The following is a 24810-nucleotide window of genomic DNA, read 5'->3' on the forward strand; positions in this document are numbered from 1 at the left end:
ACTTCTCACATCTCATTCAAATCATGTCATTATAGAATGATTTTTAAAATATGTTTTTCCCGCAGCTCTGTGGAACTATGGAATTGCGTGGCTGAATCACTTTTTGACTGTGACCTCATTAAGTGTGTGTATATGTCTGCACACGCTGTTAAAATCCAACCCAAGGGAGCTACAACGCTTACCTTATGGCCTAAACCTATTACTATACACAAGCACACAACAAAGACTCCCCTGCATGGCAATAGTTCAAGTCGCTGCATTAGCTTCTGTTTGTGGCCCCGTGTGCAATACTTTAATTTTATTGCTGGGATGAAAAGCAGCACATGTAATTGCTTTGACAGTATTATAGGGTCTGCACAGACTTACAGGCCAAAGCAGGAGAAACTGCAGCAGACGCACTCTCACTCTAGGCTTTCATTAAAAACACTTTGCTATAAAATGCATAGATAAAACACTGGACTGTAATGCCAGGATATTGTTTCTGTTGGCTTGGCTTTATGAGAGATTGTTTTAGCATGCAAACAAGGATCAAGCGGCAAACTGGAGAGACACAAGGCCATTGGCACTTGTGAGGCAGCTGCATTCATGAGAATACATGAACTGTCATCTCACATTTTGCCAAGCTTCAAGCTGATGCAACGATGCCATTAGACCAAAATTATATACATTTCAAATGAAAATGCCCATAAAATGAGTATACGGTCTATTGGTGTACATTATCACTTAGAGTTTTCCTGTTCTTCCTGGATTTTGTACTCAAAATGGAAGCTCACAGTTCAGAGTTTTCCCTTGTTTTGTCAACCATTCAACCCATTGACAAAAAAAAATATACAAGTATAAATGTAGACGTCACCCCAAAACCCCCAAGCTAACCAAAGCTGCCCTACATAGTAAAGGAGGAAACACTTTAATTCTCTGGGCTAAATATCTAGCAATATTACTCATGTATTGCAGTGACTCAGCAAGCCAGGAAGTAGCAGCCAGTGTAGCTCTTGGTAGTCAATGACCTGCAATTGACTCCTCTGACATAACTTATCGATGATAATTTACAGGAAATAGGCCACATGTTGTTCGATAGGACCTCACACACAGGTGAAAATAAAATGTTGCTGGCATTAAAAGCTTTGAAGAGGCTTCTTAATGACATCATGCTGACAGAGAGATGACAATGAAGTCTAAGACAAAATAAAATTCACGATAGCTTCAAATAACAGCCGTTTAGACACAGTAGGGCTGCACATCTTTGGTAACATCAAATCAGTTTTTTTTTTGTTTTTTTTTTAACCATTAGTGGATTTTAACATTTTCCTTGGATTCTATTTCAAAACATATAAGCTATTGTCCTCCATTGTGCAGCCATACGTGAAAGCATGAAAAAAATCTTTGCAAACAAGCGATGGCAACATTGACGGAGGATGTGGCGGCGGGCGGAGTTCTGGTTGCCATTGGAAACCAGGTGATTGACAGGCGTCAGTCTTACCTGCCGCCTGGCCCCCAGGTATCTTTGGGTCTTTCATTGTCATCTGTGTCAGCAGACAATGTCCTGCATACAACCATCAGCTTTAACATCTGTACACATCCATACACACTGGGAGCTTGTCATTTAATAGTATAGTAAGTGTTTTTTATCCTTATTTAACATGCAGAAAGATCATACCTGGGAGGCTGAATGTGCTAAATTAAAATGATAAGCCGTTATGCTGGTTTTATTTCTTTTTGAGGTATGCTTTTATGAAATTTGTCTTTAGATAGCAATAGTATGAATTTGTCTGTACTTTCTATCTACAATAACCAAAGTTGCTGCTCACTGTTCACTGCTTCGATGGAGAGCCCTAAAATCCAATCCCGCTATGGTACCTCTTCCCAACATGAACAAAAATGTAGACATGCAGTAATTAATTAGCAGTCCGAGGAGACTGCCAAGTAGAAGCGTGTTGAAATATGGCAGAGAATAAGCTAATTTCAGGCAAATATATGAAATTACTTATTCAATTAGACAAAACAAGTTAGGGAATAGGGGTGCACTGAAGAGAAGTGATTAAGCAGTCAATGTAAATGTTGTTGTGCTTTCCAAATTACCATACCATTATATGCATACATAGGTAAAAATGGAACACCAACTGCCAGTTCAGGTATAAACTTTACATTAAATTCTGATTAAATCAATGTTGAATTAAGCATGATTAAAATTTAAAGATGCAGTGTTTTATTCTCAGCCGCCGTGCCTTCACATCGAGTGCATAGCTTACCTGTGCTTGTAGAGGTAGAAGGCGAATCCAGACAGGATGAGGGCGAAGAAAGGAACCAAGATGGCTGCTGCCACAGAGCTGCTGTTAGTGTACGGGTTGGATGGGTCTATGACTGTGGTTACAGGGCCTGACATCATACACACAAAGAAACCCACACTTAACTCAAAACATACTTTTCTGCATATAAACATTAGCAAAAATTTAGAAATTGATATTTGGTGTCTTAATTGTGAGTTGTAACACAGTCACATTTACGTGATGAATAGTACCATGTTTAAATCCAGCACAAACGGAACATATTCTACAGTGCAAATCATGAAATCGAACCTCTGTGGGGATATGCAGTCCTACCTTGCCTCATCAGATGGAACTTGCCAAAGTCTTTACTGTGAATATGCCCCTGGTAGACAAATGTTTTCTGGTCTGATTCTGCAGTCACCTAAGGAGAGAACATCAAGGAAGATTGGCTTTATGGTGCGATCATAAGTCAGAGCTCTGCAAAACATAAAATATACACACAAACAGGCTGTTTTGTGGCAATGAGAGAGGCTACACATTCTGGAGTATGATGGCATGCTATTATATTCTTTATGACATCATGCTGACATCAAAAGAATTTCATCAAAATATAAACCAATACATTGAGATTGCATTGTAGAAATATTGTCGGAAAATAGGTTATATACCATGAACAGTTTTTTTCTCTCCAACTCGTAGTGGTAATATGAGTACAATAATAAAAAATAGTAAAAAAATTGATGTCGGTTCATATTGGTATTGTTTTTTTCTGCCGATAATGATATTGGCAAGTGTGAGGTACGACACCGTGCTCCCCAAGCTTGCTACAAGATATCCAGAGTGTGGAATTCCTTTGGATTGTAAATATGCAATTTGCATATTGCAATTTGCAACACATTGGGTGAGGCGTCTTTCTTTAATGCTCTTAATCTAATAGCACACCTCGGGAAGAGTCACACGCAGCTAGCATACTAACAGCAAAATAACAAGTGACTGCAGCACTGCTGAATGAGTCCAGTTCATATACTTACACTGATGTTTGCGCCACATAGAAATGTGCAACTTTCAAAATTGTATAGTTACCAGCATTTTTACATTTATTTGTGAATTTATTAAAGTTAACCTGTCTTACTAGTACTAGAACGTTATTTTAGTTGAGTATTGATGATGTTTTGACTTTTGTACAGACAAAATGTTTCAAATAAATATGGCATTTACAGTATATCAGATGCCTGTAAAAAGGCAAAATTGAGCATCTCTAAATAAAATATCAGAAGTGGGTATAAATGCTGTCCAGGAAAAAAAAATCCTGAGAGGAATAAAGAAAATGTAAATGTGACACTGATGATATTAAGTTTATTCATTACGAAGGGCAAAAAAGTGTTGCTGGATATCATGCTAAAGTGATAAAAGGGAGCTTCTAATGCCTTTTTATATCTTATTTCATTCAGTGTAAATAAAAAAAGTAAGTAAGAGTTTTGTGATTTTGGCAAAATTCTTTATACAAGATACGTCTATAGAGCTACATGCGTTCACAAAGATAACAAAAGCTTTTTAGGAAACTACACACAAAAAACACACTGAAAAGATAATTAGACTTCATTGTATGCCATTGGAACTCGTTTGCATAATGTGACAGATGCAAGAACTCTCTGGAATTTCAATGGCCTTTGTGATGACCTGATGCAGGCACATTATAGCTAAATAAACTTCTAGTTTGTGGGGTCGGATCACATCACATGGATGCTTCATTGACCAAGATGCTGACCTACGACCCAGATTCGGTCCTAGGGCATCACACAATGGTTGCTCATTGCTCCCCAAGAGGATGGGTAAATGGTCATCCCAAATTCTTAACCATGATAAAGTGAGGGAATCAAACACACTTTTGCATAATATACGTATAAATTCTGTAGCTGTAACTCAATTAAATTTCTAGATAAGGCAGTAAGTAAGACGTCCTCCAAGGATGTCTGTCAGCATATTGTTGTTCTGTGTAATCACCTGTAAACATCACAAGAGTTTTAAGCAATTTTTCTTGCCAAGACTTTATATCGCAGGCCGGTGCAATGGCACGGCTCACGGTGTTTGTCTTTCTAATTGGCTGAAAGATGAAAAAGTTGGGAAGAGCTGGGGGAGAAAAAAAACAGGGCTATTGAAGTGGTTGTTGTTATGCTCGGCGCATGTCAACAATGATTACTTTGAGGAGGTTTGCAGTGTTGCCAGTGAGCTTGGATACAAGGCAAGGCTGAAGCCTTCGGCTGTCCCTAACATAAAATCCCTCCATGACTTCCAACATGCAAAACCTGTCCAGGGTGTACCCCACCTCTCGGCCAAAGGCAGCTGGGATAGGCTCCAGCACACCCCTGCGACCCTAATGTGGATAAGTTGCACAGAAAATGGATGGACTTAAAATGTAAACATTTATGGACAATAATAACCAACCTGTTGGGCGTATTACATGTTCATTGACAAGATTATTGATTATTATGGGAACAATTATTATGATTATTATTATTGTATTATATCAAGCTTGAGCAGACACAACTCACTGACAACAAGCTCTACGTCACATTGACGAAAGCCACCGACTTTGAAATGGCGTACATTTTGGAAGCTGTGTATACATGCATGTTGGGAGGCACGCTACATGTCCCCAGTATGGGGGAAATAGAACCCTTTACATGCAAAGAAAATGTTTGCCATGCATTGTACTTGATGATTAATTAAAGATCTTCCAAACATGGGGAGATGAAGTCTACCCCAGAATGTTAGAACAGTTTGTTTAAAAAAAAAAAAGAGATGTCTCTTACATATCCATCCATTGCCCAGTTGTCATTCTTAAACTTGTTGTAGTAATGCTCTGTGGGTCCTTTGACCTGGTAGACCTTCAAAAGAAGCTGGTTCTCCTCAGACTTGTAGGTACCTTTGGAGGATGGACAAAGAAGTTCTGTTAGCGAAGGAGAGGGGATGGAGATGATCACGCTTTGACGTAGTTTGGTTTGGTCTTTTGCTTGCATTGCTCTTTCCCACCACCAAGGCACTCAAAGAGCTTTGACACTGTTAGCATTTACCTACTGATGATGCAGCATTAGGGGGATCCTGTAACCTTCAGTTTCGGAGATGACCACACTACCATTTGAGCCATGCACATTACTGTCATGAAGTTGCACTGTTCAAAAGTAGTAATCACAGAGGACATGAATCGAAGGGATTATGTGGATATTTCTTTGCAGAGGCACAAAACCTGTCAGACACTTTATGGATTGCTCCAGTGGCCCTGAATATCATATCATTTAGCACATTAACAAGCAAGTCTCACGCCAAACCATATTGTTTGTGCTCTGCCAACTGTGAACACTCCTAAAAAAAAATCCCACGGTATCTATCGATTCTATGAAGCATCATATCACATCAGCTTCAACAAAGTGTGGAATAAGTGTGACTCAATGTGAGATCTACTAAATTGAGTATTAACACGTTGAACCTCCCGAGCCCCCATCTTCTTCATGCTGGATTGTGAAGTCATGTTGTTTATACTCTGTGAACTTACAAGGAGTTTTTTGGTTTAGTTGCAATTTTTTGCTCATCAGAGTTTCCTGGAAACTACAAGGCAGATAATTATAAGCAGCTGGTGAAAAACCTCCTGAAGTCCAACAAAGTCATTGGCTGCAATATGTCACTGAAGATACACTTTTTGCATTCCCATCTAGATTTCTTTCCATCGAACTGCGGCGAAGATTCAGTTTCATTAAAATATTTTCTTTCAAAATTCCCAATGAAATAAATACATAACACAAAATAACAATTCAAAAATATTAACACCATAGTCTTTTACACTAAAATCAATGATAAAACTTGATATTACAGTATGACATTCTTGAGGACTTTTGTATTACCAGAAAGTCTGATGGACACGCCGCTGGTCTCCAGTAAAGTGATGTTAACCCTTCCACTGGTCGCATTAAAGCCAGTCACTGTAAATGTGGTGACCTGTCGCTTGCCCAGATACTCGTAGAAACCTCTCCATTCTGAGTTGAGGGAGAAAACATCCACTGGAACTGTATGGGAAGAAGAAGAAACAACACCCTGTATTATTTTTCTTCCTTTGTGAGTTTGAGGAGCTTCTAATGCTACTGATCGCAATGTTATCTTTCTTATATTATAAGTCCTATCAATAATCATTAAAAAAACACAATCCTACAATAGAGTACCTGAAATACAGTACATCCCACGCCACTTTGCAGTTCGAACATCGCCCCCTCACTCGACCGAGTTTTAACAATTATGTTAACATTTATTAATACATAAATGCTCACTATTTTGTGGTTGAATATAGCCTATTATCAGTCAAAAATATGCACATTCAAGCAAATGTTATGTACTGTTGGCCTAAATTACCTCACTCAATCGCAGGATGCTGAGGATTTTGACCGATCTTTCAAGGAATATTGTATTCTAGGGCAGTGGTTCCCAAACCTATTTTTTTTGCAGCGCCCCCCTTTTGGAGATGGATTTACTGGATCACAAACTTTGGGTCATACTGATGACTTTTCTCATTTATAGCATGCATTTATGTGTAACCATTTTCAAGTGTAATAGCCATTTCAAATAGTAATATCAAAACTGAATGTTTTCTTGAAAAAAAATTCTGGCACCTAAAAAGGTTAATAATGCAACAGTAGTCAAAGGAGTCCCGCACCCCCGCCTGTCATAAAGTTGCGTTATCATTAAGTATAAAGATCATATTCTTGAAAATGCATAAGGATCTGCTCATATGAAATGGACAGTGATAACAGCATAAGCAGAGTAGTGGTCTCATTCCACCCCAATACAACCACAGAGATAAAAGATACAGTTGTCTTTTTTATTACTGTTTCTTTTAATACTTGCATTAATCCTTATATTATGTGTATTGCATGTGTTTCTTGTGTTGTGTGGACAGTTTGAGTGACTGAAGAGTGGTACAACACAGTACGATGCAGCACAGTTGTTCACTGATATCTCACTGGCCCACATTATGTCGTAATATTATCTTTATAAAGGCAGATTTTTTGATAAAGCATTTGTGTCTGACATCATTAGATTGCACAGGTGGTCAACGACCGTGTGTACAAAACAGAGCTAAATATTATTTTCTTGCAGCAAAAATGAGCAGTCCACAAAAGGTACAAGGACAATGCAATGGCAAACCCCTCTATGAAAATGAAAATTGTGATCTGCAGTATCTGATGGGACATTTAGAAGGAACCTCTTCTCAAATATAGTTTAATGTACCGTACATCCACTGAAAGCGTACACTGCTTGCTGTAGCCATCCATTAATCAGAAACCTTCCTAATTCAAAACTGCTGAGAGTTGCATTCAGGTTCCTTCAGTAAACCACATGATTCTTTGTTCTATGGTGCTAAGTCTCCTCACTGTCTCCCTCTAGATGCATATATTGATCACAAAAACCTTACTTCAAAACGTATTGCATACTATTGCACCTGAAGGTTTTCTACTTATTTATTGACATGGTTTGAGCCTCTGTATACTCCTCTCGCACGATAAATCACCAGCCTCTGAATGTGGGCCCACTACATTCTGCATCAGCAGCTCTCCTCTTGTGTTAAAAGTTTGTGGTTTTGAAAAACAGGAACTTAGCAAATAGTAGAAGTAAACAGGTAAAAGAAGAAACATGCATGTGCAAGTCACATTTTATTGTGTTGTGTGAGTTGTTGATACCTCGAATTTTGTTCTTCTGGATGTCTGACTCTCCTCTGCCTTTGGGATTGACTTTAACTCCAACTGGAATGTAAACATAATTTGGTTTAGTTGATTCTGTGGCGAAAGCAATTCCATGTGTGTCAAGAGAAGAGACCAAAATGATTTATAACAGGGGAAATTATGTTATGTGAATGATTGCGTTGTCAATTTGTAGTGACATTTGTCATTATGGGAGTTCTGCAAAAAGGAATGGAAGTACAATACAACACCTGGCTGTGTAAAACAAGTACATTATATTTTGTTGTGGTAAAGTTTCCACAGCCGTAACAGTGTTTACGAGTACATTAATAGCTTTATTCATGGCCACTAATTGAACAACTACTGTGTTAAATGGTTTCACAAGTGGCCGCTTAAGTGGTGGTTCTTTATCCTTTATAGCGGCGTGAAAAAGTCTGCCCCCTTCCTGATCTCTTGTGATGAATGATGCCCTGTATTTATTCTTCACTTGCTCTAGTTTCTCACTCTTAAGTATTTCAAATCAAACTCATTGAAATATTAGTCAATGACAACACACCATCACACTACCACCACCATATTTTACTGTTGGCATGATGACATGCCAGTTGTAATGGGACACATAGTAAAACTTTTCTCTTGTCAGACCACAGGGTATTTTCCCAAATGTTTTGGGCTCATCAAGATGTATTCTGGCAAAATTGAGATGAGCCTGAAAAAGCCGAATTATGTTCACTCGGCATGTTGCCATGTTGCCGTTAGTCAGATGCTGGTGGAATAAATTAAAACAGACCGTTTTGGCGGGAAGCATAAATCCAAGGAAATACAGCTGGAATTGGTACAGATTCTAGAAGTTCCAGAAAGTTTTCTGTGCGGGTTATTGTGTGTAGCTGCTCTATAGGAGTCCACAACTCAATACAAAGTGTTGAAAAATAAGCATAATAGGTCCCCTTGAAGTGTGACAAACATTCAAAAAGATAAGAAATCAGGAAGGGGCAAACACTTTTTCATACCATTGTGCAAGATAAGCTCACACAAGAGAGATGGATACAGTTCACAGTGAGAGCAAGTGAAGAATAAATACAGGACATCATTCAAATCTATGCAAATCTCAAAAGGTCAACAAGTACACATGCTTTAATCAGTCGCTGTATTCTGCTTAAATCAAGCTGATAAGGAGAAACAATCCCCTCTGCAAACCTTTTTTTTTATCTTTCAGAGAGATTCTTGTCAGAAAGCCGAAAAGCTTTTGTCTGCTTCTAAAAAAAGTAGTACGCATTTACTATCTGGACGTGTGTTTTTTTTTCAGCTCTTTGCCTAGCTCATTGAAAGGAACAGTAATGACAATTTGCCTGCAGAGTCTATCTGAGTGAGCAAGGACAGCTAACGGTTCTGAATAGTAACATTAATATAGGCACTTACCCTAAAATCACTAAAATAGCTGATCTGTGGTCAGTATGACATTCATAGAGGTCTTTTTGTAGCTGTAATGTTCAAGTAATACTACTATTACTAGTACTAATAATGTCTCTAGCAGAAGACTGGATTTAAATACCTTTACACAGTGGTGGTTTCCCTGACCATCTCCCATCACTTTTACATGTTCTGTGTTCCGATCCACCGGCCAGATAGAACCCGTCTTGACAGGTGTAGATTAGCGTATATCCCAATGTCGGCAGGTCCATAGAGCGAACATCCACATTACCGGGGGTCTCGGGCTGACGGCATGAGTGAGCTGAGTAATGGAAGAGACGCAAATGGTCATGTTGGACAGTCATTTTTATATCTTTTGATTTAATAAGCAGGAATCAAGGTTGACATAAAGCGTGATGATAGGACAGTGAGGAGTAACTTTCATGAAGAGGTCTCACCAATACATTCGGGTTGTGTTCCACTCCAGGTGAGATTTTCTAAACACGTTCTTGTGGTGGAACCAAGGATGTGGTAGTTCTTGCGGCACTTAAACGAAATTTTATTTCCAACCTAAATTGGACATAATAATAACATCTTAATTATAATCAGCAAACAGAACCTCCTAAAATAATATGATTGTTTAAGATTTATCGAAAGGAACACAAAGGTGAATACTTTTATAAACAATACAGAAGAATACTTTCATCAATAAGTCATTTAGCATATTATATAGAGAGCAGACTCTAATATCTGACCTGAAGGCCCTGAGCCTGGACTGGGATCCCATAGGCTGGTGTTCCTGGGTCCCGACAGCTGTTCAACGCCGGATCTACAGACACACACACATTTGACAGTATGTCCTACCTGAGAATGGCAGTTTTTGAATTAATCATGATTAATCACCATTTGCAACTATGTCTGTAGTATGTCAATTATTACTTATAAGACATTGCTGTACCTTTTGTATACTACAGTTTTTCATTTTTCTACTGTTTACAATAGACCTAACTCCTAAACATGAAACTAAAGCAACAGTTTATAAGATACAAATGTTAAGATAAAAAAAAATGATTTTAGAAATTGGTCAAATCTGTCAGATGAGGGAATTGACAATTTTTATTATGCATTCATTCATTCATACTGCTTATCCTCACAGGGGGTGCAGGCACCATTAGACAAGGGGCCCTGGCAGACACCTTATTAAGTAATTATTCAAAAATAAACATTTGCATGAATTGTCTTTTTTGTTTACCTTTATTTGTGTGACACAATTTTTGTACTAATTAAGACAAAGCTGAATTTATCTTGATGCATGTTTTGGGGTAATACTATGATTACATGGGAAATAAACTGTTCAAGATTACAAAATGAACAGACTAAGATAATACAAGCTGTGAAAAAGCTAAATACAAGATGAATCATTTTGTTGGCAACGCTACGTGACACAGCACACATGCAGGATTTGCTGCCGCATGATGATCGTTTTTGTGATTGGCTTCGAAAGGTGTCTATTGGCAATATGCCGATCACATGGTTTTCTTTACAGAAATGATCTGATATTGATCAGTGGCCGATCAATCAAAGCAAATTTTGGGTATTCTTCTTCGTTGCTATGTGGTTTTTACCTATACAAGCTGGTTGTTGGCCACTCCACATCCCATCAGCCTGACACTCTCTGGAGGCAGAGCCAACCAGCAAGTAGGGGGTCTGGCAGTAGAATCTGACCTCTGACCTATGAAAGAAATCACCCCACAACACAAACCTGTGATAAACAATAACAAAATACATCATACATCCTCCCCTACATCATTTTAAGCGTCCTGTACTGCTTCTTAACTCAAGAACTGCAGCGTCTTGGGTCTATAGCCATATAAAATCCAGTTGGCCTCTGTGTTTTACTCCCAATGAAATAGGACAAGGTAATAGTCAGATATCAATATTGTTTACCACTGACCGATAAGTAAAGATGCTCCCTTCTCTGAATCCTCCTCCAGGAAAGCCTGGATCACCACACAGAGCCGCTAGAAACACCAAACATGTCAAGTTAGAAATGAGTAAAAAAAAAAGTGCAAATATTACTTGTGAAAGCCAGCTAACTTACGCAGACACTGCGGGACATCTCCTGTCCACGTTCCATTCCCCTCACAGGTCAACACAGTTGGTAGTGACAATTGGTAACCATGGAAACAAGTGTAGCTAACACCTGATCCCCAAGAATGGTCTGTTCCTTGCACTTCTCCATGTTGCACATGAGGAGGTGGTCCACACTGGATCACTGAAAACACACGCACCACGTTATTGCATCACCACGTTATTGCATCACCATGTTATTGCATCACCGCAACTTCACAGCAGCTGAAATGGCATGGGTGCCTTTTGTTTTTGTGCAATTTAACCCTGTAATTGAAAGATAATGTGGTATATAAATGCTCGCATCTTGTCCAAAGAAAGTTAAAAAGTTAAAGCAGCAAAAGTCATGTAAGTAAAAAATAAAGATAGGAGAATTTTTGAAGGACTTAGAACTTACTATTATATTATCATGACACCGACACACCACTTGTATTAGCAATTTGCCGCTTGGTGCTTTCAAACATGCATGTGCATTAGAAGTCATAACAAGTTGATTAACACTGAAGCGTGATCACACATAAACGTGCTTATCACTAACTCCCAAAGATAATATCTGATAACCATCTGCAGGATCTCCAACATCTGATAAAGTCCCTGTAATTCTCATCTAACCAGGAGACAGATGGTTTCGCACTAGATTCATTCACACACACACACACACACACACACACAGGCACACAAGCACTGATATAATACAAAAATGTTAACGTATGCATACAAGGCAATGCAACCATAAGATGATACCAAGATGGAGCGAGATCAATGTAATTGTAGATATAAAACAATATCCCAACAATTACCACGCTAGTACACACACCCGCACGCCATATGGACATGTTCCTTCTCACTTGTTTTAATGAGTTCTCCTTCCCTTCCTTCTCGCCATTCTCTGTTGTTGTTTTTGTACTTTCTTCACCATCTTGCATTTTGACCAATCAATGTATATAGCTGTAGAATAATTGCCAGGAACAAAACAGAAATTACTACTTGTGTTTCTTTGTTTTCTACAAATTGAAGGGCTGTGAGGAGTCTGATGATGCCCCCCCCCCCCAAAGCTTTGCATCCAACACAACAATGCCAAGACTTAAAAAGGGTCACATCAATGCATTTGACAGCTCCTGTTTTGTCACTTCTACCTTCAAAACATATACCATGAATGCTTGTTTGCTTTGCAGATATTGTGATGTGATTGTAGGATCATAGAATCATCATTCCAAGCCTATAGTAACTATGTGTTTGTTTATGTAGACTAAAAGGGTGAATATTTGGCAAAACTTGCGCCTGTACTGTGTTGTAATTTGTTTTCTGACAGATACACATAGTGGTGCTGTACCATTAAACCCCAATGATTAACCCCACAAGTCATATTGACCTGAGATTTTACACAATGCTCTCTTTAAAACACTGTAATTTCAGAGTGTTTATCCAAAACACCACACAATTTAATATACATATTTGCTGTGTAAAATTTGAACAAGATCGGTTGAAAAACAAAGCTGCAAAACATCTTTGTAGTATCAATGACGGGATTTAAATTGGCCATAAATTATCAGAGGTGGCAAAAAGTCAGTGTTTTCACATCAAGTGAGTCTCTAGTTTGGTGCAAGTTCCAAATAAAGACATGAAAGTCAGAGTCTCAAGTCATTGTGTTCGATGGCAATATAAACATGGAACCTGGAGCCATTCGAGGACAAGGGCAGAATTGTCACCATAAACAATTTCTTTACATCGCAGTCACTTGTGCAATGACCGCTTAGTCGGAAAACCACTGTCCTCGGCACTGTCAATCAACAAGATTAGCTGGGAAATTCCACAGTAAATTCACCACACATGTATGCTGCAGATGTTTATTTGTCATCAACATCTCAAAGTGATCATGCAAAAAAAGTTTCCTTCAAGTAGCTTAGCATGTCAGTAAATGCCGAGTTCACACAACAAAAGCATCTGATTAGCATAACACTCATGTCGGAGAAAGAGGAAAACAAACTTACGCATGTCAATTTATCCACGCTGGCGAAATTTGTTTTTATTTATCGTGCCTTTAATTAATTCATTGATTATCGTGACATGCCTAATTGTGGTCCATGTTCTTCATTTGCTCAATGATTTTCTCTTTTGTTTCATTATCTTTTTTAAGATTGGCGCTCAAGGCAACATTATTATCCTGTAATACCATGATTGGATTGCACTATTCTCTATTTTCCTCCCTCAGGTGGTTAACCTCCTCTGGAAGACTGTCCTTCTGCTGTTTTACAGCTCCAATGGGTTTTTCAGAATCTGTTGTACTTATGGCGCATTGTTCGCAGTATGACCCAAAATATCCTGCTGCAGCTCTTTTATTTGTGCAATCCATAGACACTTGAAGACATTTCATAGTGAGAGTTCCCCATGGGTCAATGGCTGAGATGGTATAAATGTCGCCCCGTCTTCCTGCTTCTTGGGTGGCCCCATGGCTGTTAGCAGCTCTGTTGGTGGTAGCATTCTTTCCAGGGGTGGCCTTTCCGGGGTATGTGGACCTGAGCTCTCCGTACCTGAATCTAATAGTTTTTTCTAGGCAATGTTGCGATGCAACCGCTTCGGCAGTTAGCCGGTTAGCTTGCAAGGATTTGTTTGTTTCGACAAGTTCGTACTGTACCTCTCGCCTGTTGAAATAAATTCAATTTCTGGTTCTATAGTTATCATCACACTTGGCATGCTTTTGCATCACAAGTACCCTTCTGTAGTCATCCAAAAATCTATTTAGAAGCTCGCCGAGCTTATGTATGAAAGTATAAAAATTCAAGATTTGTTGAGTTACAAATTTGACTAACTTTTGGCTGTACACATTTAGTGATTACTCTGCACTTGTTTGTCCTTCAGCAGGATTACACAAGAAATAACCTTCAGTGATTTTCATAAAAAAAGGCAATTTATACTGTGGCAGACTTTCATTAAATTCTATGAAAAAATGACCTAACACCGAACATGGGCCTATCTATGCTCTTAGTTATCTAATGTTTTTTACTGCCACGCCCTTTCATCCCTTTAATCCCACAAACCCTTCACATATACAGTGCTCAATTCCTCCTCTTCGTCCAAACTCTCACTTGATTGATTTTCCTTGTCAGTCGACACGTTAAAAATGCCCTTTTGAGATTCTTTATTAAACCCAGAAGGGGAAATTTGTTTTTTAGGTGCACGCACAGACACACACACACATGCACACACACACAAACATAGGCGCTGTTTCTGGAAAGTCAGATGCCTTGCTTCAAGGCAACTACAGTATATGCTAAAAGGATGAGGAAGGAAAATGCCTCTTTAGTAAGACGGCTCCTGCCTCCCCATTTGTGTACATGTATGAGAAATCTGCTGTTCCAAAATGGGATGAAATGAAAAAGTGAGGATTGTTTGAACAGCTTTTTGCTTCCCTGAACTTCCTCTTTCTGCTTGTTCTTCCGCTCTCCTTCTAATTTTGTATTTTCGATTTCCTGCCTCCCTCTCATTTCGATCACCTATAGTACATTCCGCTTTTGTGTTTCCCCTCTCTGTGCATCTTCTCTCTGTCGGCTTTCTCGGCTTTTTCATCTTAGTTCAAAGCTGCAGCATCCAGCTGGAGATTTTGTGTTTGTGGGATGAAATGGCAGGGAGAGTTTTGGGAACATTCCTTTTAAAGTTGTTGAGCACTGCGGCCTAAACTCTAAATATGAACTGGTATAAAATCTCAATCTCATTTTAGTTTCATAGATTTTTTTTCCGAATTAAGGTGGCTCTGGAAATAACCCAGAACTTAATTTGTTAATTTGTTAAACTGGGCAAAGTAGCCCGGGAGAGGGAAGTCTTGGCCTCCCTGCTTGGACCCAACCTCGGATAAGAGATAGAAGATGGATGGATTGGACAGTATTATTTTACTACGCGAGCCAACAATAAAAAGTTTTAACTTCACTTTATCACTAAAATACCATTGCATAGTCTTTATCTGGTTATAGGATTGGTGTTCCCACTTTCAGTTTCTTGTTATATTAGCATAGAAATTGACAGTAAGCTTGATATGCATAAGAGTATCAGACATCAGGCAGTTTTAGCAGCAAAAATGTAAATGTAATCTTTTTCCAGTCATCACTGTATGCTGTTTGGGTATATTGTACTTTTCATATTCCTCTCAGTTTCTAACAATAGGGTCTGTGTTGACGGTGATGCCGCTTCTACCAAAGTGAAAGATGGAGGAGACGGATGGAAATTTGATGGACACCTTTGGCAGCAAGTCGAGGTTTAATTGCATCACAGTATGATCAGCATTTGTTAAACATGCAGTGCTGACAGTGAAAATATCGTGATGTCTTAAAATGGAGAAATTAGTTCCAAAAAGTCAAAAATGTTAAAATAAAACGTCTTTACGGCTTTACAATTATAGTTTCAAATACATTTAAATGATGAATTTAATGGACAAATATATATATACACATATTTTTAACGTTGATTCTACCTTCAGGAAGAAATGAATGCTCATGTTTGCCACAAGCTATTGCTTGCTATTGTTTCTCACCTTCTTTCTCAAATCTAGCATTTACAACTTTCTTTGAAGGTAAAAGTAACCTCAAATATTCATGGATGCCTTTCATTTGTCATTCACTTGTATTGGCATGCATTTTGAACGGTTTTATGCATGTAAAGCTATAATTGCAAATCTATAACCACGTGTTTTGTGGTAAAATGCTTGAGACTTGCGGTGTAAATGTGTTAGCGATAGAAGTACAGAGTCAACCGCTGATGACATCATAGACTGGTGACTGAGCCGACACCAGCTTTTCCTTGTATTGGCAAGGTGCTAACAAGGACATTTTGACATTAAGTTGCACTCAGTGTATTAAAAACACAACAAAACGCTAACCAGAGAATGTAAGCAAAGAGAGACAACATTTTGGAATATCATCATTTTAGTTAATTAATTACCTTTACAGCTGGGTTTGGTTTGGTTCCACGTCCCGTCTTTAGTGCACCGTAAAACACTGTGTCCCATTCCAGGTGGCTCCATCAGGTGACCCGGGTTACAACGGTAGGCCACCGTGTGGTTAAAGGTGAACTCGCGTCCCAAATAGACACCGTTGGCTATTGGCCCCGGGTCTCCACAACTGATCACTACAGGAAGTGGGAGAACATCAGGTTAAAATGGCTTCATGATTAAATGTATTTATTTTAAGTTTGGGAAGGAAACAAATGAAAAATGTTGGCCTTGAGCCTTCTACTCAACTTCCTCACAGGAACTTCTTAAAGGGGACCTGTTCTACTTTATCCACTTTTCTCACCTATAAATGTAGTTAGAATGTTGTATTCTCATGTTAAACAATGTCAAAGTTTCAGATAATGAGGTTTGTGCATTTGGAAGTGAGCCCTGAAAGGAGCTTGTAATGGCTCAAACCGCTAGGTTTCAAAAAGCATGGTAAAACTTCCCCTTTGTGATGTCACAGAGGAGCGGACTTCCTTATATGTAAACTCTCCGCCCCAATCTCTCCTCCTGTTTTACTTTTGCTCAGGCAGAAGTTATTGGTGATTCCCAGCAAGAGAAAAAATATTTTCATCCATTGGCTTCTGAGTTCCACAGTACCATTGGCACCTGTGATAAAGTGTGTCCGACAATGAGCACTCTTCCTTGGGCAGACGAGGTTGCCACACTTCCGGCTTCTCCTGAGCTCCACTGCACCAGCGGTGCTACGTTACCACTCTGACTTCATACATGTTAAGTCAGGGCTCTCCAGCCAGTAGCTCATGAGCTGCCAATGGCTCCTAAACACTTTTCGATTAGCTGTACAAAGACTTTATTCATTTATTATAACTCGTACACCCACTACATTAGGAGAGTGGGGTTCTTTTGTAGTTAGGAAACACTTAGGAGTGTGACCAATCACAGCGGAGTGGGCGTTGTGGGTGGAATAAATTAAAACAGATCATTTTTGTGGGAAGCACAAATCCAAGGAAATACAGCTGGAATAGGTGTAGATTCTGGGAAATCTAGAACGTTTTCTGTGCAGGTTATTGCCTGTAGCTGCTCTATAGGAGTCCATAACTCAATACAAAGGGTTGAAAAATGTGCATAATAGGTCCCCTTTAAGCACACGCATACACTCTCCTCAATTCATCTATCTTCCTTTTTTTTTCCCCCCTCCCCCCTACCCAAACGTCTTGGGTCTCCTTTGAAGCAGTGCTGTCTAAAACAAGCGACAAACCAAAGATCAAGTCAACTCTATCTCCTACCAGTGCAGTCTGGAGGTTGTCCTGTCCATGTCCCATTTGTTGTGCAGTGTCTGGTGGTCAGGCCCGATGTTTTGAACCCTTCCCAGCATGCGTAAGCCACCGAGCTACCAAAAGTGATGCCATCATTGAAGACGATCCTACCATGGGCCGGGGTGCCGGGGTTGCCACAAGATACAGCTGAGAAGTGAAGACAATCCACAGTGGCGATTAATCATTGTGACAGTGTCAGCGTACACAATACTGTCTTGCTGTCACTCAGGGCAGATCATCTGTGTTGTCTGCAATAATGAGATTATCACCAGAGCCAGCTGGAAATGACAAAAACAATGTCCTTGAGGTAGTAAGGCTAATTAATAATAATGGGTTGTTGGACAGATTCCCACCATTGCATAGCAGACAGTGCAGTATTTTAAAAGTGAGCTGGAGGCTAACACACCAACAGTGTCCACAGGGGTTTGTAACTGCTCCTTGTTGGGTTATATCAAACACAAATACATTTTGTCACACTCAATGATGTTTTTAATATTTTGGTTACACACGTATTACCCAGTGTAATTGACATAATAACAGAAAATGAGCCATTTAAGACATACGACGTGTGTTCGTGTGTGTTGCTAAAAATGCCAGGGAACCTGAGTGGCGGGCAGACAGGGGGTTCAGACTGCCTCATATTTGTATTTTAGTTCATTTAGCCATTTTTATGCTTCAGTTAGACAAAGTATATGTAAAATTTAATTCCATATGCATAGTTTTTGACAATCATGAAACAATATGATCTATAAATTAACATTTTTTTGATAACAATTTTAAGTGAGATGTAGCTAGGGATGACTGTATATCAATTTAATCACTCCTCTCGCCAGTAATTAATGATAACAGTCACCTTGCATAACATAAATAACCAGAAGGTCTAGAGCTACTTGACCATGCAATATAAATAATCCGCAAAGTCAATGCCCACATGTATGCAGGCGTGCAGCATTTGCCATATAAATATTCCTCCCACCAGTTATTGATAATCACCACCTAATTTCACACAAGAGAAATAAACGGGATGATTTAAAATAGTAATTTCCCTGAAAATCAGTTGGGTTTAATTAAAACACATTTGCATTATCAAGTGCCGAAACATGCGGATTTAGTGCACATATTTTGAGTGGGCCCAGTAGGCGACAGGGGAGGGAGGGGGAACCCTGACGAAGAAGCGACCCAGAATGAGTGCACCCTTAGTCATTTGTTATTTTGTGGGATTTCCTACATGTATCTTGAAGAAATGTTGGTTCAGGATGACATTGTTATCACCTTGACTTCTTTGGGATTGCGTGCTTTAGCTGATCTTATAAATCCAGATTTTTTGATTGAGCTCATGTATGTATGTGAGGAAAACAAACACCCAGCAAATGCATTCAAATTTCATTCTGTGCATTTCATTCTGTGCATTTGATGCGGCAGTGCACTGGTGCTATTTTGTCTGCAAGCTTTGCAGCTGGTTATCCTTGCTAAGATCATGCTGTGTGATAGAGGCATTAACATTGTTTCTTTGTCTTTGCAGGGTAAACAAATGCCTTGTCTAATATTTTTTCAGTGAGGAAAATGTTTGGATATTTGGGCCTACTTTGTGCCGTTCAATTAGAAAACAACATTTTTCAAAGCGGACACAATGCTCTTGGGACAACTATGGCAACTGGAGATCCATGGAGTCACACTGAACATGAAAAGAACAGTGAAGAATTAGCAAGCCACCACAGCGCATTCACTAATGAGAACATGCCAGCCAACAGCTTTAACAACTGAACACCTATTGATGGGAAACATCAATATGTGGCACATCAAGGAAGGCTGTCTTGCTGTTTGTGTATGTGTGTGTGGTCTGCCTACAGACAAGAACAATATTGTGTACGTGACTGGATGCATGGATCTGTATGTCTCAGTGATTGATGCCATAGTCTTTCTGATTCAGCTTTAAACCCCATTAGCTTAATGAAAACAGACAAAAAAACTTAATGTCACCAAAAGAGATTCTTGGGTAAAATTGCAAGCAATATTATTTTATTTGTGCATTTGTTGTGATAAAAAATGGTGCAGAAAGTGGGCTGGTTATCTATCTATCCATCAATCTATCCATCTATCCATCCATCCATCTCACAACCTACTGGGGTAAACTTCAGCAGTGTTTTATTCAGATTACATTGTCAGTGAGAATAGGGAATTAATTCTGCTTCCTTTTTCCGGGTTCTCCACAGGCTACAAGGACCCACTTTAATTTCCTCTAAACTCTCAAGGGTTTAAGGAGGCTCTTTGAAAACTGCTGTTGTGTAGGGATCCCTTTGTTAGCACAGGGTGGGAAATCCAGTGCAGTCAGAAGCTGAAATCCTCCGTATCTAGGACACACACACACACCTCAGTAGTTTTTCTTCTGTTACACTCTAAATGAGCATCAAGCTTCTGCAGCTTCATGTCATATGACCCGATGCATATCACATGTAGTTACTATTATACAGTAGTTTGACCCTTTGAAAGGATTCCTCAACAGATTTATGAATCTGTCAGAAATTCTGTACTCATTACACAATAATGTACAGCATATACAGCAAGAATTATAGACTTACTATGACTAGCATGCCAAGTGGCTGGATGCGACTGCATTCACCAAAGAGGGGATTAAGTTGCTCAACTTGGGAAGCTAAGCTGATTTATTTTTACATACTGTACATTTCAGAATAATTAAGTCCATATTTCATAAACGTCAAGCGGTTTATACAAAATTTGCACTCCTTCATATTTTGGTGGAGTATTTAGAAGAGCATTTAACCAAGACTGGCTTGACATCCAAAGTCAAATATTAAGAAAGATAAATAAATGATGATGATGATAAATGCTGCTTTAGCAGTGTCTGCTGGCCTAAACACCAGCAGAAGCACTGACCTACATTTACAACTTAAATTTGAGTATTTGTTCCATATTAATTACTTTATTGAATTGTATTGATTATATATAACATGTTGCCATGTTGCCCTGTGATTGACTGGCGACCAGTCCAGGGTGTACCCCGCCTCTCGCCCAAAGACAGCTGGGATAGGTTCCAGCACCCCGCGAGGACAAAGCGGTAGAACATGAATGAATGAATGAACAAATGTTGCCATGTCAATCTAATCTGTCCAGAGCCTTCAGAATCAGGAGGGCTGGCCACACAGCTAGGAGACCCGAGTTCGATTCCCCCCTCGGGCAGTTTGCATGTTTTCCCCGTGCTTTGGTTTTCTCCGGACTCTCCGGTTTCCTCCCACATTCCAAAAACATGCTAGGTTAATTGGCGACTCCAAATTGTCCATAGGTATGAATGTGAGTGTGAATGGTTGTTTGTCTATATGTGCCCTTTGATTGGCTGGCAACCAGTCCAGGTTGTACCTCTGTACTTTTGTAGTCATTCCCAATTCTCATGCTTCACTTTCTTACATTGCATTTTACATATTATTGATGCTTTGCATAATTATGTCTTGAGAGTGGATTGGGTCCTGTAAGCTCCCACCAAAGTTCCCTGGTACAAAATCCACCGCCTTCCCCTGCTGCATAGTAATATAATTTCTCACATACAAGTCACATGATTGAGTATCAGGAAGGGAAAATATGTCTAAATAAATACATGCAGAAGAATAGCATTCTGTATTTGCCACAAGCAAATGTTAGGTGATTCTATAATAAGCCCCCGTCGGTAAAGTGAGAGTCTTTCACATCACTGCAGGTCTGCTGTGTAAATGCTTGCTGCTGTGCTTGCTCACCTTGACAAACGGGCTGCGTTCCACTCCAGGTGCCATTGTGGAGGCACGTCCTCTCAGCGGAGCCAATCAGATTGTATCCCGCCTCGCAGCTAAAACGCAGCAGGCTCTTGGTTTTAAACTCCTCTCCTCCTAAACGGTTACCGTGGGGAGGGACCCCCATGTCTCCACACATCCCTGGACTCAAACCTTTAGTGAGAAAGGATAGTTAGCGTTAATGTCCCTAGCATTCCGACAGTCTGGAAAGGTGCAGACCCACATGTACACATACTTATATTGCGAGTGCTATTTTGATTCATCCTTGGTGTACACTGATAGTAGATCAGCTGTGTGCTATTGAGTTTGCATGTGTTTTTATACAAAGGAGCATTTTGTATATATATTAAATTTGGCACAAAAAAATACATTAATGACATTATGCCAAAAACATGCATTCAATTAAACTCAAGTCAAATAGTACAAAAATTATTTCATGCAAATAAAAAAAGGCAAGAAACGAACAAAAAAGCAATCCAGCTGGCCAGTCTTGCCAACTAGGGTGTCCATTATTTATTTTTCAGGGAGTTTCAAACCCTTCGTGAGACTCCCACACAAACTAGCATAACTTTGCATTTCGGCTAGGCTAAAATTGTTCTAGCAGTGAAAGCGCCGAGCGTGTCACAACTTTAGGAGCTTAAATTCCACCGGTAGGGATTTGTGAGTTTAAGAGCTCCCACCGCGGCGCCGCGCATCTCAATGAGGTTCTCCAGCTGCAGGATGGATTCTGCCCCGCTGAGCCTTCTGGTCCGAGGCCAGCCGAGCGAGCTTATTAAGTTCCGGCTGTTGAGACAGTTGACGCTGGCTTTGGAAATGATCAGTTGTAGTGTTATGAGGTGTGCATAATAGCTGTACTTGACAACATAAGTTTCCTACCTCCTTGGTCTTTATCCTATACCTCACAAAGGTAAGCCAAGCAGGATAAACTCTTTCTTACTTTCATTAAGTTATCTCAAAGTTTTTCCATTTGGAGATACAGGTTCTAATGAATATAACTTATTTTGTTGAATAGTTACTGTACAGGGTGACTAAAAAACAAAATCAGCATGCAATATTTAAAAAACGAAAAACAATAGAAAACTCCAACTTGGATATGTGTGTGTGTACATACCTTCAAGTTTTTATTTCATGTTCAAGTGCTCAATGTGGCAACCAGCACGGACAACATCAAGCCAATATGGTCCACTGTGTTGATTCACTGTTATTTGATCTTTCATGTTATCGATATTTGCACCACCCCATTGGCATCTTGTAGTGCCAGCTTCTCTGACCGTAAACGGGCCTCAGTGGTGGATTGGTAGGAAAGCTGCTAACGACAGCACTCTCTGGGCTTGGCTTGCCAGATCCCTGGACCTCAACGTTAAAGGCAAACCTATTGTGATCATTTTTTAACTCTTTGTATTGAGTTGTGGACTCCTATAGAGCAGCTACGCACAATAACCTGGAGAGAAAACTTTTTAAATTTTGCAGAATCTACACTTATTCCAGCTGTATTTTTTGGATTTGTGCTTCCTGACAAAACAGTCACTCCGCTGTGATTGGTCACATAGGAACAGTTTTACCACGCCTTTTTAAACCGAGCATTTTGAGCCATCCCAAACATCTTTCAGGGCTCACTTCCAAATGCGCAAATGCATTTTTTAACACAAGAATACAACATTCTAAATACATTCATAGGTCAGAAAGTGGAAAAAAAACACAATAGGTCCCCTTTAAAGACACCACTCCCAGCAAATATCGATGGCATGAAAGATCAAATGACAGCTGTAATCAACACGGTGGGCTGTGACATCCTGAGGTGCGTTTGCGAAGAATTCTGTATAAAAATATTTGATTGGGTACCTTAGATAAAGGAGATACAATATATCCAGAGCACGAACGTAACTCTTTGTTGTAGTTTTGAATTGGTTAAATTATAATGCATAATAAAATAAGACTTAAAAAGCCCTTTCAGAATTTTGTGGTCTCGTCTGGTTGGTATGCTACTGGCAAGCAACAAAATCAAATACAGCAAATATTATGAGCAAGAGCAAAGGCCTCCTGCAAGTATATCATCCCTGCCAGCATTACCCTTAGTGTTCTTTTCCAAATTTGATTTATTCTATGTTATCCCGCTTTTTGGTTCATTTCATTGTTTTGATTATTTTTAGATTTATGGGCAACTTTTTACAATGTGCAGATAAACTCGCTCTGGACTTATTTTTTTGTTTGAGAAATGGTGTTTGCTTTGATGCTATCATCAGAGCTGACGATATAAAGCACATTTCCCTTCTGGCATTGATTTGAACGGCTGTGCTGCTGGGAGAAGCAGTGACCCGGTGAGATTTCTGTGCTATGCACACAAAAAAGACTATGTCTTAATGTTTGGATTTTGTAACCAACTAAATTTGAAAACTTCCCCACAGCTTGAGATGAAAAGTATACAACTGAGTGATTTTACCCGTGCAGTAGGGCGGCGCCCCACTCCAAGTGCCGTCCTCTTGACAGTGACGTGTAGCATTGCCCACCAGCACACCTCCTGGCAAACATGAGTATTGCAGCACAGAACCGTACGTCCAGCTGTGCGTCCCAGACAAGACCACGCTTGGTGGCAAACCAGGGTCACCACAGGAAATGGCTGGAGCGACAGAGAGAGGTTGAAAGGAGGGTAGGGGAGTGTTAATGTACACGGGAACGAATCCAAGTATGGATCGCCTCTACTTCTGCATTAAGTGTTAGCGCTGGGTCGCTGCCGAAGGGAGGAAGAGGATGAGGTTGACAGGGGGGATTGTATGGTTTCTGTATGTGTGTGTGTGTGTGTGATAACTTTAATCTTTTCTTTTATAAATCACAGGCTGTTTGGATCAGAAATTTCAGTTAAATATATCATATAGCAGACAAACACAGTGATAGAAGAGAACTGAAATGAAGTTTATATGATTTACAGAAAATGTGCAATAATTATTTAAACAAAAGTAGGCAGGTGCCTAAATTTGGGCACCCTTGTTTTATGGATTTGAATATCTTTAACAATAATTATTGGAACACAAACTTTGTTTGATAAGCTCATTGACCTTTGGCCTACATACTCAAGTGAAACCAATTCCCAATTGGGCCAATTGCAAGTTGTTGTCCTCTTTGCGCTTCTCTGAAGAGTAGCACCATGGTAGCCTCAAAACAACTGTCAAATGACCTGAAACCAAAGACTGTTCAACACCATGGTTTAGGGGCAGGATACAAAAAGCTAGGTTAGATATT

The 24810-nt window shown here is 39.5% G+C and overlaps 1 protein-coding gene across 10 annotated transcripts in view; it reads right to left on the bottom strand.

Moving 5' to 3' along the window:
- The window catches only part of LOC131139316 (CUB and sushi domain-containing protein 1-like), a 361438-nt gene that overhangs the window by 8557 nt on the left and 328071 nt on the right, over window positions 1–24810 (bottom strand). For 9 of the 10 annotated variants that reach the window (XM_058088812.1, XM_058088816.1, XM_058088818.1 and 6 more), the window contains 16 exons: window positions 24014–24190; window positions 21541–21726; window positions 17765–17941; window positions 16466–16651; window positions 11505–11678; window positions 11358–11424; window positions 11029–11135; window positions 10159–10232; window positions 9862–9973; window positions 9546–9725; window positions 7994–8056; window positions 6167–6328; window positions 5081–5193; window positions 2601–2688; window positions 2250–2376; window positions 1481–1543 (listed from right to left, as the gene is read on the bottom strand). In XM_058088812.1, the coding sequence (XP_057944795.1) occupies window positions 1481–1543; window positions 2250–2376; window positions 2601–2688; window positions 5081–5193; window positions 6167–6328; window positions 7994–8056; window positions 9546–9725; window positions 9862–9973; window positions 10159–10232; window positions 11029–11135; window positions 11358–11424; window positions 11505–11678; window positions 16466–16651; window positions 17765–17941; window positions 21541–21726; window positions 24014–24190 (2056 nt within the window). The remainder of the gene's footprint in view (window positions 1–1480; window positions 1544–2249; window positions 2377–2600; window positions 2689–5080; window positions 5194–6166; window positions 6329–7993; window positions 8057–9545; window positions 9726–9861; window positions 9974–10158; window positions 10233–11028; window positions 11136–11357; window positions 11425–11504; window positions 11679–16465; window positions 16652–17764; window positions 17942–21540; window positions 21727–24013; window positions 24191–24810) is intronic. The other variant, XM_058088813.1, reaches the window with a different exon arrangement.

Source organism: Doryrhamphus excisus, chromosome 12 (assembly GCF_030265055.1).
Source record: "Doryrhamphus excisus isolate RoL2022-K1 chromosome 12, RoL_Dexc_1.0, whole genome shotgun sequence".
In the NCBI taxonomy this organism is placed as follows: domain Eukaryota; kingdom Metazoa; phylum Chordata; class Actinopteri; order Syngnathiformes; family Syngnathidae; genus Doryrhamphus; species Doryrhamphus excisus.